We start from the raw sequence: 13,233 nt of genomic DNA, 5'->3' as shown, positions 1-13,233 counted from the left end.
TGAAAACTTGAGGCACAGAGAGGTTAACTAGCCCCAGGTTGCATGCTTAATGAGGTGCCCACTCAGACTGACATTTCTGCCTTCAGACACTTCTCTTTACTGTGCAGTGACAGGTGCACACAAACTTAAAGTGCTATTTGCTGCTACAGACCACAACTTGAAGTGACTCTTTGAAAGGTAAAATCCTGGCACTTTGTGCTCTGCTGTTTTTCACCTACTCATAACCCACCAGGGAGATGCTCATAAGACATCCCCTTGACTCTTTATTCTCCAGATGCCACCGTCCTGTGAGGGAGTTGTCTTGCTCTCCCCCACCCCTCCCACTTACCCAGCTGCCTGCCTTTGGGCTCCTCCTCCCACCTTCCAGCACAGCCTACCCCAGGACTGATTCTTTCACCGAAGTCCCTTGCCTCCTTCATTGCCAAATCCAACAACCACTTTGTGTGCTCTTGTCTTTCCCCCAGCCCTTAGACCACCTTCTTCAACCACTCTCCCTTCGAATCTTGAATTCCTGGCAGGCTTTCCTCCCTCCTTCCTGACAGAGCCTTCCTGCTGTGGGAGCCTCCTCCACCAGTCCCCTTCCCTGGCCTGCTTCCCTCTCACTAGGGCCAGTCCCAGGCAATCCCCTCCCCTCCACCTCTCTCCTGAGGACCTTGTGTCTATCTTGCTGGGCCCCCTGGAGCTACACAGCCACATATCCAACTGCCACCCTGACCCCTCCCTCTGAATGTTACACAGCTTCCTTAACCTTGAAGGGGTCAAAACAGAACTCATAATTTCTAAGACTGTACTCCAAGTTTTCCCCCTCAAACCTGGTCCTCTCCACGCACTCCATCCTCAGGAAAGATGCCACCATTCAGACACTTGCATAAGCTGCAAACAGTCATTCCTGGCTCCTCCCCACACCCCACTATCCTACAGTATCTGTTACAGAGGCCTGGCCAGTTGACCTTGTAAGCATTCATCTCCACAGTCACTGCCCTGGCCCAACAGAACATTGTCTTTGCATGGGCCTCCTGAGTCCCTTACAGCTGACAAACTTAAATGTGCATTCAAATAATTTGTTTTTGGGAGGGGGGTTTTAAAAAAATCATGACCAAGCCCAATCTGGATCAATTAAATCAAGCTCTGGTTATGGGGTTTAGACATCAACATCTTTTAAGATATTCTCAATATGCAACTAAGGTTAAGAACTACTGTAATAGAGGCTTTCACCTGCAAATTATATATGTCTGGAGCTCAGGTTAGTTTAAATCTGATTCAGAGACTTTAATGTGTATCAGAATGCACTAAGTGGGCATGTTAAATACAGATTGCCAGACCCCCACCTCTAAAGTTTTTGAGTCAGCTAATCTGAGATGAAGTCTAAGAATTTGAATTTATTTTTTAAAATATATTTTTGTTGATTTTCAGAGAGGAAGGGAGAGGGAACATCATAGAAACATCAATGATGAGAGAGAATCATTGATTGGCTGCCTTCTGCATGCCCCTTACTGGGGATCAAGGCTGCACCTCCAGGCATGTGCCCTTGACCAGAACCGAACCCTGGATCCTTCAGTCCTCGGGCTGACATTCTATCCACTGAGCCAAAGCGGCTAGAGCAGAATTTGTATTTTTAATGATGCTGGGTCCAGGGCTCAAACTTTGAAAACCACTAATTAAACAATGATGAAATTTAGCATTCCACCTAACACAGGCCAGGGGTAGAGAAAACTCCAGTCAATGCAAGGTGGATCTTCAATTGCAAATTGAAGTTATGTTTCCACTGCTTCTTTGGCTCCATTGCCAGGTTTTTGACCAGATGTTCAAGGTGCTTTGTGACTGAGCCCTGTTACTGTTCTATAATTACCAATTTGTACTTAATTCCTTCACCTTTTTCATCCATCTCTCTAACCCCCTCCCATCTTTTGAAAACCCAGTCCCCCAACCCTCTTCCTCTCAGACTTTGTGTCTGAGTCTGTTTTGATTTTTTTTGTTTTATTCTTTAGATTTCACATATCAGTGAAATCATATGATATTCGTCTTTCTCGAAGCATAATACCCTCCATGCTGTCACAAATGGTAAAATTTCATTCCTTTTTTATGGCTAAGTAATATCACAGCTTTTTTATCCACTCATCTATTGATGGGCACTTGGGTTGCTTAACTTGGCTATTGCAAATAATGCTGCAATGAACATAAGGATGCGTATATTCTTTTGAATTAGTGTTTTGGGTTTCTTTGGGTAAATCCCCAAAAATGGAATGGCTGGTTCATATAGAGACCTAGAGTTTTCTGTCACCCTGAATATACATACCCCTTCTTACCGCATCCTTTCTCTGATCCCATCTGCAACACTCACCCAGACAGGCTGTCATAGTCACTCCCTTCTGTACAGGAATCAGTTCTTCCTCCATACCTTTGCTCATGCCTCGTTTTCCACCTAGAATTCCCTCCTATTTTCTGCTTCACCTGTAAAAATGCCCACCTCTAAAGGGCAGATAGCCAGATCTCAACGTCCCTCAAAATCCATTGGCAGATCTCCCTCCTGATCTGCCCAGCTTTATCAAATCCTTCCAAATGTTGGCCTTGGCTTCTAAGTGGGCTTGAGGATAAGAGTAAGACCTTATTTACCACAACCCAGTGTGAACTGGGAGTGTAGCAGACCCAACTTTGATTCTGGACTTTATCCCTGGCTTCTTTGTTGACCTTGGGTAAGTTACTTGACCCGAGCTTATTTTTTTTCACCTGTTTAGAATTATTTCATGGCATATTAAAGTACTCTATAAAGAACAACTAATCCCTGGCCGGTGCACCAGGAAGATTTGGGTTTGATTCCAAGTCATGGGTACATATCTGGGTTGCAAGTTGGTTCCCACCCCAAGTCAGGCACCTACCTTAGGGAGGCAAACAATCAATGTGTCTCTCTCATAGTGGATATTTCTCTCTCTCTCCTCTCTCTCTTTCTCCCTCTCCCCCCCCCCTCTTCTCCTTCACCTCTCTTCCACTCTCTCTAAAGATCAATGGAAAAATATCCTCACTCCTCAGGTGACAAGAAAAAAGAAAAAAGAAAAAGAACTGAACATGTGATATGAAAGAATTTTGTGTCATTGACTGAGCTGTATACCACTGAGCCCTACTCTTGCTTCTCTCTGTCCCCACATCAATAGATTGGGGTCATAGACCTGCATGTGTACCCAGGTTCACTCTTCACCTGTGTGACCTTTGAAAAGTCACGTAATGAGCACCTCCTAGAGCATCAGTCTCCCAATCCATAGGATGGGAATATGAGAAGATTAAATGAAATGCAAAGTTCCGGGATCAATCAATGTCACATGCAAAATGCGTGATGAATGAAATTCTTCTTAAGCACAGCTTTGTCTCTAGGTAGTAAAGAAAGTGGTCCTTGGCTGGGCCTATAGTTCAAAAAAGCAAATTAGGAGGAAAAGCTCCAGGATGCTCTGGACACCCCTCTAGCCCTCCCTACCCCACTGCCCACAGCTCAGTCAATGCCAACACACACACACACACACACACACACACACGACAAAAGGGAAGGAAATGAGGCCGCTCCATTTGCTCTCTGACTGATCAGCTTCCTCACCAAGGCTGTGGGTGTGTCTCTGTCATCTAGCCTCTGCAGCAGCCTCTCTCCTCAGGGGGACTTTCTCAAGACCAGAGTTTGCACTGTCAGAAGAGGCTCCCAGGTGGGCATGGAAATGTTTGAATATGGAATCTCTAACCCTAATACTTCAACTTGCTGTGGGTTTCCGGGCTGGGAGGCCCACAGGGCATGTCTGCTCTGGAACTATTCCCACTCCAACCAAGCATGTCTAATCTAAATTCTATTATTAGTCTTTCAAAATATCTTCCTTTTTTGTGAAATCTGAATAAGTTCTATAGATTGTATCAATGCCCTTTTCCTGGTTTTCATATTACACTATAGTTATGGAAGATGCTACCATTGGGGAAAACGGGGGGAAATTTTGTTCATTTTTTTCAACCCATTGTGTATTTTGTTTCAAAATAAGAAATGCCTTGCCAGGGCCAGGTGGCTCAGTTTGTTGGGAGCGCTATCCCATGCACCAAAAGATTGCAGGTTCGATCCTTCCAGGGTTGGTACAAGGAGGCAACCAATCAATCTCTATCTTTCTCTCTAAAAATCAATTTAAAAAACACACATATTCTTGGGTGAGGATTAAAAAAAAAAAAAGAAATGTCTTGTTTAAAATTTTTCAAATTCCTATCTACTCCCCAGGCTGCCCTTAAGTCTAGGCCCTTATCATCCCCCTCTTGGATCGTAGTAAACACCTGATGGTTTCCCTTTTGTCTTTGCTCTTGGCACCCACTGGTCCATCCAGAAAATTTTGAAGATACCAATTTTGGCCTCTTTTCTTTTTTTTTTTTTTTTTTAATTTGGGTAATTTTGCCCTCTTCTTCCTGTAATAACCAGTGCAGATTCATCTCTGCTTGTTGGATTGAGCTGGCTGGCCCTCAAAGCCCCTCTAGACCTTTCCAGTCTTACTAGCTACCTTTAATATATATATATATTTTAAGCTACCTATATATATATTTTAAGGTAGCTAGTAATATACATATATATTTATTGATATATTTTAAAGGTAGCTAGTAATATATATATTTATTGATTTCAAAGAGGAAAGGGGAGGGAGCGATAGCAACATAGAGAATCATTGATTGGCTGCCTCCTGCTCGCCCCCACAACCTGGGCATGTGCGGTTGACCAGAAGTGAACTAGGGACCTTTCAGTCTGAAGGCGGAGGCTCTATCCACTGAGCCAAACTGGCTAGGGCTTACCTGCTACTTTTTAAAATATATATTTTATTGATTTTTTACAGAGAGGAAGGGAGAGGGACAGAGAGCTAGAAACATCAATGAGAGAGAAACATCGACCAGCTGCCTCCTGCACACCCCCTACCGGGGATGCGCCCTCAACCAAGATACATGCCCTTTGACCGGAATTGAACCTGGGACTCTCCAGTCCGCAGGCCGACGCTCTATCCACTGAGCCAAATCGGTTTCGGCTACCTGCTACTTTTTATTTTGATCATGTCCTGCCTCCCCCACAGCATTCCTCCTTCTCAGGTCTTTGCTGAGGCTGTCCCACACTCTAATTCCAGGATTACTCTATTCCTTCTCCATTAATAGTAAAAGCCTATCTGAATTTCCCTTGAAGCTAAGACTCCCTCCCAACCCATTCCCCACCACACACCTGCCAACGGCCAGGCCCCGCCCCTGGGGACCCTCCAGTGGTCAGGCCCCGCCCCTTGGGACGCTCTAATGGTCAGGCCCCGCCCCTTGGGACCCTCCAGCGATCAGGTCCCGCCCCTCGGGACTCTCCATTGGTTAGGCCCCGCCTCTCGAGGTGTTTTAACGGTCAGGCACCGCCCCGCGTGCGTGCGTGCGTGCGTGCGTGGCCCTGTGGTACGTGCTGGCGCCGTCCGCGTAGCCTGAGGCTGAGGTGGCATCCCTCCGGCCAACATGGAACTGCCACAGATGCCGGAGCTGATGGGAGTGTCGCTCTTGCTAGGGCTGCTGGCCCTGGTGGCGACGGCGGCGGTAGCGCGGGGGTGGCTACGCTCAGAGGAAGAGACCAGCGGCCGGCCTGCCGGTGAGTGGGGCCGGGGCGGGCAGGGGCAGCCTGCGGCGACCTCGCTTCCGACTTCCCAGGGGTCCGACCTCCGGCCTAGGCTCGAAGGGGTGCCGGCTCCCCCTGGGCCTCAGCGTTTCCTCTTGTGGAATGAATGAGCTTCCGGACCAGAGATACCGCCTGGCCCGGCTGGTCGCGCCTCTTCGGAAAGACTCGTTCGAACCTGGGCCCGCCGCTGCCGCTGGCTCGGTTGGCCGAGGCCAAACCGCTTTGCCTTCTGAGTCTCAGCTTGTCCCCAGGATTGCTGCGAGATCGCCTCTAGACTCCCAAGCGCTCTACTTTGCTCGTTATTTTATGAAAATGGAGGGAAAGTGGGGTAGGGGAAGGTGAGGGACGGACTGCCATTCATTTGTAAGCACCTTGACCAGTTCCCTGATTTATTGTCTACCTACTGTTGTGTACCTACTGTCTCAGAAGGTTTTGGGGTCTTTCCTTTAGGGAGTCCACAATGGGGTAATGGGAAAGAACATCTAAAAATGTAAGAGGAAAATATAGTGTAATAGGTTTCTTAGAAGAGGTTAGTACTAGACACAGGAAACCCAGTGGTGGGAATGGTCAGCCCTACTTTTTTATTTATCTATTTTTGGTGGGGAGGATGTCGAGGAAATTTTCACTGAGAGCAGGGAACACAAGAGATGTGGTCTTAAGGCAAGCATGTCAAACTCAAAAGGCCAACACGGGCCAAATAAGGTTGAAGTCTATGTGGGCCGCAAAAAAACAAAAGCTTCCATTTTCATAGAAACGGAGGTTTATTTTGATAGAAACATGCTGAATACAAAGGGCTGAAATAAATGAGTAATCATTAACATAAAATAATAGAACACTTCGTTAGTGGCTGGAGAGGTAAGCAGAGGGCAGATTGTGGCTATCTTTGCATTTGGGCCTCAGGAGGTTGTTTTTTTTCTTGTAGGAATTGAGGAGTGTCTGTGGTGACTGTTGGATCACTTTGCACCTGGCCTGATTCTCCATTAAATTAATTATTTCATGCAAAAGTACCTGGTACTGTTTCTGGCGCTGGGTAACTCTTATCCCTCAGTTCTGAGTCCTTTGAGCCTTTAATGCTTGTGTTGGGTCCTTTACTTGTCATTTTGTATGCATTATCCAGTTCTCATAACTTTAAGGAAACCAAGGCCCAGAGCAGTTGAGTAAATTACCAAGGCTCAGTTGTGCACATTATTCCCTAGATAGGGATGTCTGGTCAAGGATCTGCATTCCACTGGCCATGCTGTGTACCCACTGAACTGTACCAGCCCAGAGAGGATGCCTTTTCTAATTTGCATTGAGGTGCTGAATTGACTAGCAGCAAGCAGCCTCCTCAAGGTCACAATCCAAAGCCTCCGATTTTGCCTGTTACCACCACTCCTTGTTGAGGACAGGGGCCATATCTGGTCATCTCTTGTTGCTTCCCTCAATGCCTGGCCAATTATAGGTGGTTAGTAAATGCTTATTGAGTGAATAATGGATGGGTGACGTGGCCCTTCTTATAGGCCAAAAAGCAAATGGACTTCCACTTGACAAGTCCTTGAAATCCAAGAAGCAGAAACAGCAACAGCGTATTCGTAAGGAGAAGCCTCAACAACACAACTTCACCCACCGTCTCCTGGCTGCAGCACTGAAGGTACATGGGTACCATGCACAACACACATGCAGACTTTTCCTTTGTAGTATTTTGTGCATAGTTATAGACCCCTCGGTCTCTGACCAACATCAGTCTGGATGCCACATTCTGTCCCTTCTCATCACATCCCATCAGCATCTTGCTAGTAATCCAGGCTACAGGGCCCTGGAGTCATGGCTGCATAATAGGGTTCCCCGTCTGCCCAAGGGGTTCCTGTTCATGCTTCCTGCATCCCTTTCCCCTAGAGCCACAGTGGGAACATATCTTGCATGGATTTTAGCAGCAATGGCAAGTACCTGGCCACGTGTGCAGATGACCGCACCGTCCTCATCTGGAGCACAAAGGACTTCCTACAGCGGGAGCACCGCAGCATGAGAGCCAATGTGGAGCTGGACCATGCCACCCTGGTGCGCTTCAGCCCTGACTGCAGGTGGGACAGGATGAGCCTCAGGTTTGCCTGTAGGAGCCCAGTTCCAAGCTTGTTTGTGGCTTTCCCATATCTTGTTTGGGATAGTGAGGGCAGGGACTCAAGGTCTTCCTTTTGGTAGCAGAAAAAAGAGCATCCAGACAGATTGAGTAATGCTTGGGGAGACCTAGAGCCGTGGTCGGCAAACTGCGGCTCATGAGCCACATGCAGCTTTTTGAACCCTTGATTGTGGCTCTTCCACAAAATACCAGGGCCTGGGTGAGTCTATTTTTATTTATTTATTTTAATATATTTTATTGACTTTTTACAGAGAGGAAGAGAGAAGGATAGAGAATTAGAAACATTGATGAGAGAGAATCATCGATCAGCTGCCTCTTACAAACCCTCTACTGGGCATGTGCCCTTGACCAGAATCCAACCCGGGACCTTTCAGTCCGCAGGCCGATGCTCTATCCATTGAGCCAAATCAGTTTCAGCTGGGCGAGTCTATTTTGAAGAAGTGGAATTAGAAGAAGTTTAAGTTTAAAAAAGTTGGCTCTCAAAAGAAATTTCAATCATTGTACTGTAGATATTTGGCTCTGTTGACTAATGAGTTTGCTGACCACTGCCCTCGAGGGTTATGCTGCTAAATTAAGGAAGTGACCTGCAAAGTACCAAAGTCAGGCTTCCAGATTAGTCTTGGGAGCTATATTGATTTTCAGAGCCCTAGAGAAACTAATTGAGTAAAAGCTATTAAAGGTCTATCTTTTGGGGAGTTTTTAAGAGATTTTGAACCAAGGGGTAAAGTCAGGCTGGATTATAGGGCATGAGGGGAGGTCTTGATTTTCTTTAGAATCTAGCATAGATAGGCTGGTCCGAGTGCAGTGGTGTCTTACAACTAGAATCTAGCATAGGACCTGGCATACATAGGACTCTGTTCAAATGCATGAATTACTTACTTGTCTGCTACCTGTCTTTAGAGCCTTCATTGTCTGGCTGGCCAATGGCGATACCCTCCGTGTCTTCAAGATGACCAAGCGAGAGGATGGGGGATATATATTCACACCCACCCCAGAAGATTTTCCTAAAAAGCACAAGGCACCTGTCATCAACATTGGCATTGCTGACACAGGTAAGAGACATTCAGAGGGTGGACCTTGCCCAAAGCAGGAGGGCATGGCCTAGTTACTGGTTTATGTGCTGAGTGAGTTAATGCTGCCTTTCAGCATTTTGCTCAGCCCCAGCATGATAAGGGGCTCTGTGTTCCCCTGGAGTCCGGGAGCCATAGTAAATTAATTAGGGAAGGCAGGTAAGAGCCACATTCTTTAGCAAAATCTTTATCTGTGTTGACCCTTGGCCCTGGAGGGGAGGGGAGCAAGGATACTTTGAGCAGCAAAGGCCTTCATAAGTGTCTCCTTAGAGATTGATAATTGGTCAAGTAATTGACCTCAGCTTATATACTCCTCACTCCTCAGGAAAGTTCATCATGACTGCTTCCAGTGACACAACTGTCCTCATCTGGAATCTGAAAGGTCAGGTGTTGTCTACCATTAACACCAACCAGATGAACAATGCACATGCTGCTATATCCCCTTGTAGCAGGTGAGGAAGGAGGGACTTTGGCATCTGGGATGGGTAGAGGTTGGGGCTGGGGGCTGGGGGCTGGGGGCTGGGGACTGAGGACAGAGCAGTGAGCCAATTATAAATAATGGCAAGAGCATACAGTGTGAAACTGGGACATCTAGATTTAAGTCCTCTCTATTTCTTCATCTATAGTTTTTTGTTTGTTTAAAATACATTTTTTATTGATTTCAGAGAGGATAGAGGTGGAGAGAGAGATAGAAATATCAATGATAAGAATCATTGATTGGCTGCCTCTTGCACAACCCCTACTGGGGATCAAGCCTGCAATGCAGGCATGTGCCCTTGGCCAGAATAGAACCTGGGACCCTTCAGTCTGCAGGCTGACGCTCTATCCACTGAGCCAAACGGGCCAGGGCCATCTATAGTTTTTAAATGGGGCTACTATGTATCTTATAGCATGGCTATGTAGGTAAACTGAGATGTGTATAAAAGCACTTTAAAAAAATAATGTTATTTAGGTATAAGATTATTAAATTCCTCAAGAAAGAGGCTTAATTAATGGGTTTGCAGAAACGAGATGCCCTTAAAATAAAGTTTTAAAGGAACCCGGCTTATATGGCAGGTTTGTGGCCTCATGTGGCTTCACCCCGGATGTCAAAGTTTGGGAAGTCTGCTTTGGGAAAAAAGGTGACTTCCAAGAGGTTGTACGAGCCTTTGAACTGAAGGGCCACTCAGCAGCTGTCCACTTCTTTGCTTTCTCCAATGACTCCCGAAGGTGAGTGAATTCTCTCTGATTTCTTACCAGTGGCTCTCAGCCCTTCTTGATAATCAGGGTCTTTCCAACTATCTGCAGCAGCTCTAAAGTGGGTAGGGTGCCTGACCCTCGCTCAGCAGGAAATAGACATAGCAGTGAAGTTGGCTTCCTAATTGGAGCCCTTAGTGCTGCCCGAGTGCTCTCTCCTCCAGGGTGAGTTGGCACTAGAGCTATGATTTTCCATGCTGCAGGATGGCCTCTGTCTCCAAGGATGGTACATGGAAACTGTGGGACACAGATGTGGAATACAAGAAGCAGCAGGACCCCTACTTGCTGAGGACAGGCCGCTTTGAAGAGGCGAGTACCAACCCCTGCCGCCTGGCACTGTCCCCTGATGCTCAGGTCTTGGCTTTGGCCAGTGGCACCAGTATTCATCTCTACAATACCCGGCGGGGTGAGAAAGAAGAATGCTTTGAGCAGGTCCATGGGGAATGTATCACTGACTTGTCCTTTGATATCACTGGCCGACTTCTGGCCTCCTGTGGGGACCGAGCAGTGCGGCTGTTTCATAACTCCCCTGGTCATCGGGCAGTGGTGGAAGAAATGCAAAGCCTCCTGAAACGGGCCTCCAATGAGAGCACCCGCAAGAGGCTGCAACAGCAGCTGACCCAGGCCCAGGAGGCCCTGAAGAGCCTGGGTGCCTTGAAGAAATGACTCTGAAGGGTGTAGCCGGAAGGATCTGGCCTTCTGTTGCCACCACTGCTGACACTTTTTTTTCCCGTACTCACCAGCTGGAAACCTTTTGAAAGGGGTTCCTGATTTTTTTTAATGGTGGCCCCTCTTCTCCCCTTTCCATTGAAGCTGTTCTTGCCTATTTGATCTCTTTCTCTTGTTGCCAATTGACTCCTAGCCTTACTTGATCTTCTAACATAATGACCAAGGTGCTTTTTCCTGAGTCCAAAGGGCAGAATCTGTCTTCACTGGTCATTGAGGAGAGTGGTAAATAGAACAAACAGGAAACATGGTCTTTGACCTTCTGTTACCCAAAGAAGTTTGAATGCCCAAGTACTGCCCTGGCCAGTATTTCTCAGTGGTTAGAGCATTTCCTTGGGTTTAATTCCTAATAAAGGGCACGTACCTGGGTTGCAGGTTTGATCCCCAACCCTAGTCAGAGGCCCCTAATCGATGTGTCTCTCTCACATCAACGTTTCAATCTCCTTCTATCCTTCTCTCTGTCCCCTTTTCTTCCCCTCTCTCCCTCCCGTTGTCCACTTTCTATTTTTTAAAATAATCAATGGGCCTAGCCAACATGGCTAAGTGGTTGAGCATCAAGCTATGAACGAGGAGGTCGTGGTTCGATTCCTGGTCAGGGTACATGCCCAGGTTTCAGGCTCTACTCCCAGTGGGGGCTGTGCAGGAGGCAGCTGATCAATGTTTCTCATCATTGATGTTTCTTTTAAAATATATATATATTTTATTGATTTTTTACAGAGAGGAAGGGAGAGGGATAGAGAGCTAGAAACATTATCAGCTGCCTCCTGCTCACTCCCTACTGGGGATGTGCCCACAATCAAGGCACATGCCCTTGACCAGAATCGAACCTGGAACCCTTCAGTCTGAGGGCTGATGCTCTATCCACTGAGCCAAACCGGTTAGGGCATCATTGATATTTCTATCTCTCTCCCTTCCTCTCTGAATCAATAAATATATATTTTTTAAAATCAATGGAAAAAATATCCTCTGGTGAGGATTAACAACAACAAAAAAAGTAATTAAGGGATTTCATTCTGTGCCTGTTTTCTTATTTGTAAAATAGAGAAAAACCTTTTGACCTCCTTACAAAGATGTTGTGGGGATATCCTAATAAAGAGGGAATATGGTAATTGGCCATCACACCCTCACAAAGATAGTGATAACAGCCAACAAAGGAGGGAATATGCTAATTGACTGTCACTCCCTCAAAGATGATGGCGCTCAGTCCTGCTGGGATGGCAGGCACATGGCATGGCCAGGCCTGCCCCCAGGCAGGTTTGGCCATTCTACACACCTGCCTCCAGAGTCCCCCCAATCCCCTCTGCCCCCCAGGCTGCCCGGGGCTGGCCCGAGATGCAGACAAGCCTCAGATGGTGGCTGCCAAGCCGTCCAGGGCCACCCAAGGCTCAGGTAACCAGGGCCGGCTGAGGCTAGTGCTGCCGGCAGTGGCAGCAGCAGAGGTGTGATGGGGGCATCGCTTTCCCCTGATTGCCAGGTCGCCTCCCGCCCCTGAAGGCTCCTGGACTGTGCGAGTGGGCAGGCCAGGCTGAGGACCCCCCTCCAGTGCATGAATTTTCATTCACCGGGCTTCTATTGAGAATATAAAGTCCTTAGATTTGGAAGAAAAGTAGAAAAGAGTAGTTAGTATATGTTATATATTGTCCAGTATCATTTACTAACTAATGGGTGCAAGTGAGTCTCAAACACTGTAGTTTGAAACTAAATTAGGAAGAAACATGTCTTTTGGGAAGGTGAAGTTTCTGGATTCATACTTTTTGTATCAGGTGGTATGGAGGAATCACAGAATCCCCAAATGGAGTCTTCTTTTTCACAAGGTTATATCCTGTTGGAGGGTACCCCTTTTCAGTTCATTAAACATTTGAGTGCCTACTCTGCCCACCACAGCTCAAGGCACTGGAGATAAGTATAAATAAGACATGATCTTTATCATCAAAGGTGGTTGGTGGGAGAGCAGTACACTTATCTAATAGTAAGTGCTTAATATTAAGTGCTTTTTGTTAGTTTATTTGTAGCTGCAGAAATCTGTTGTAAAAGAAATGATAAGAGAGGATTGAACCAACAAAGGAGGTACGTGAGGAGAGGCAGTGGATTTGAAGTTGAAGGGATAGATTTGATAAGATATTAAATATTTAGAAGTTTGAATTTTGGAGTTTAAGGACTGCTTAGATGTGGGATGCAAAATAAAGAAAATGAGGAATCTAGGAAGACTGAGACTAGGTAAAACTTACTCATCTAGAATCAAATTCTTATTTCTTCTCTTTAAAACTGGGACCTCTCTTACTCACCCCCAATTCACATAAATGTTTGAGCAAGCCCTAGCCTTGGAGTTATCATTATTCCCTTTCATTATTCATTCTGCCCCACTACCACTACAACCATCCACTTACAAAAAAAACTCTTGGCTATATTCCATATTATATTATATCCTGAATTTATTTCTCGCCATC

The 13,233-nt window shown here is 46.4% G+C and overlaps 1 protein-coding gene across 2 annotated transcripts; it reads left to right on the top strand.

Annotated features, from left to right (window-relative positions):
* Positions 1 to 5,401: 5,401 nt before the first annotated feature.
* Positions 5,402 to 11,194, top strand: TBL2 (transducin beta like 2). Of its 2 annotated transcripts, XM_084881621.1 has the most exons (7): positions 5,402 to 5,611; positions 7,138 to 7,268; positions 7,514 to 7,698; positions 8,655 to 8,806; positions 9,150 to 9,276; positions 9,881 to 10,033; positions 10,264 to 11,194. In XM_084881621.1, exons 1-7 carry the CDS (start codon positions 5,482 to 5,484, stop codon positions 10,724 to 10,726), a joined length of 1,341 nt encoding a protein of 446 aa, XP_084737747.1. In that variant the 5' UTR covers positions 5,402 to 5,481; the 3' UTR covers positions 10,727 to 11,194. The 2 variants fall into 2 exon arrangements, with proteins under 2 accessions (XP_084737747.1, XP_084737748.1); XM_084881622.1 differs by lacking the exon at positions 7,138 to 7,268 and having other exon boundaries at positions 5,499 to 5,611.
* Positions 11,195 to 13,233: the final 2,039 nt, after the last annotated feature.

The sequence above is a fragment of the Pipistrellus hanaki genome (genome assembly GCF_964339955.1).
Source record: "Pipistrellus hanaki genome assembly, chromosome: 4".
In the NCBI taxonomy this organism is placed as follows: domain Eukaryota; kingdom Metazoa; phylum Chordata; class Mammalia; order Chiroptera; family Vespertilionidae; genus Pipistrellus; species Pipistrellus hanaki.
The sequence above is the reverse complement of the archived record's forward strand: the minus strand, read 5'-3'. Positions and strand labels throughout refer to the sequence as shown.

Coding starts and splice junctions, on each gene's coding strand:
- TBL2 (XM_084881621.1), top strand. CDS start 5,482: ATGGAACTGCCACAGATGCCGGAGCTGATGGGAGTGTCGCTCTTGCTA. Junction 9,277..9,880: donor GCTATATCCCCTTGTAGCAG/GTGAGGAAGGAG, acceptor CTTATATGGCAG/GTTTGTGGCCTCATGTGGCT. Junction 10,034..10,263: donor TTCTCCAATGACTCCCGAAG/GTGAGTGAATTC, acceptor TCCATGCTGCAG/GATGGCCTCTGTCTCCAAGG.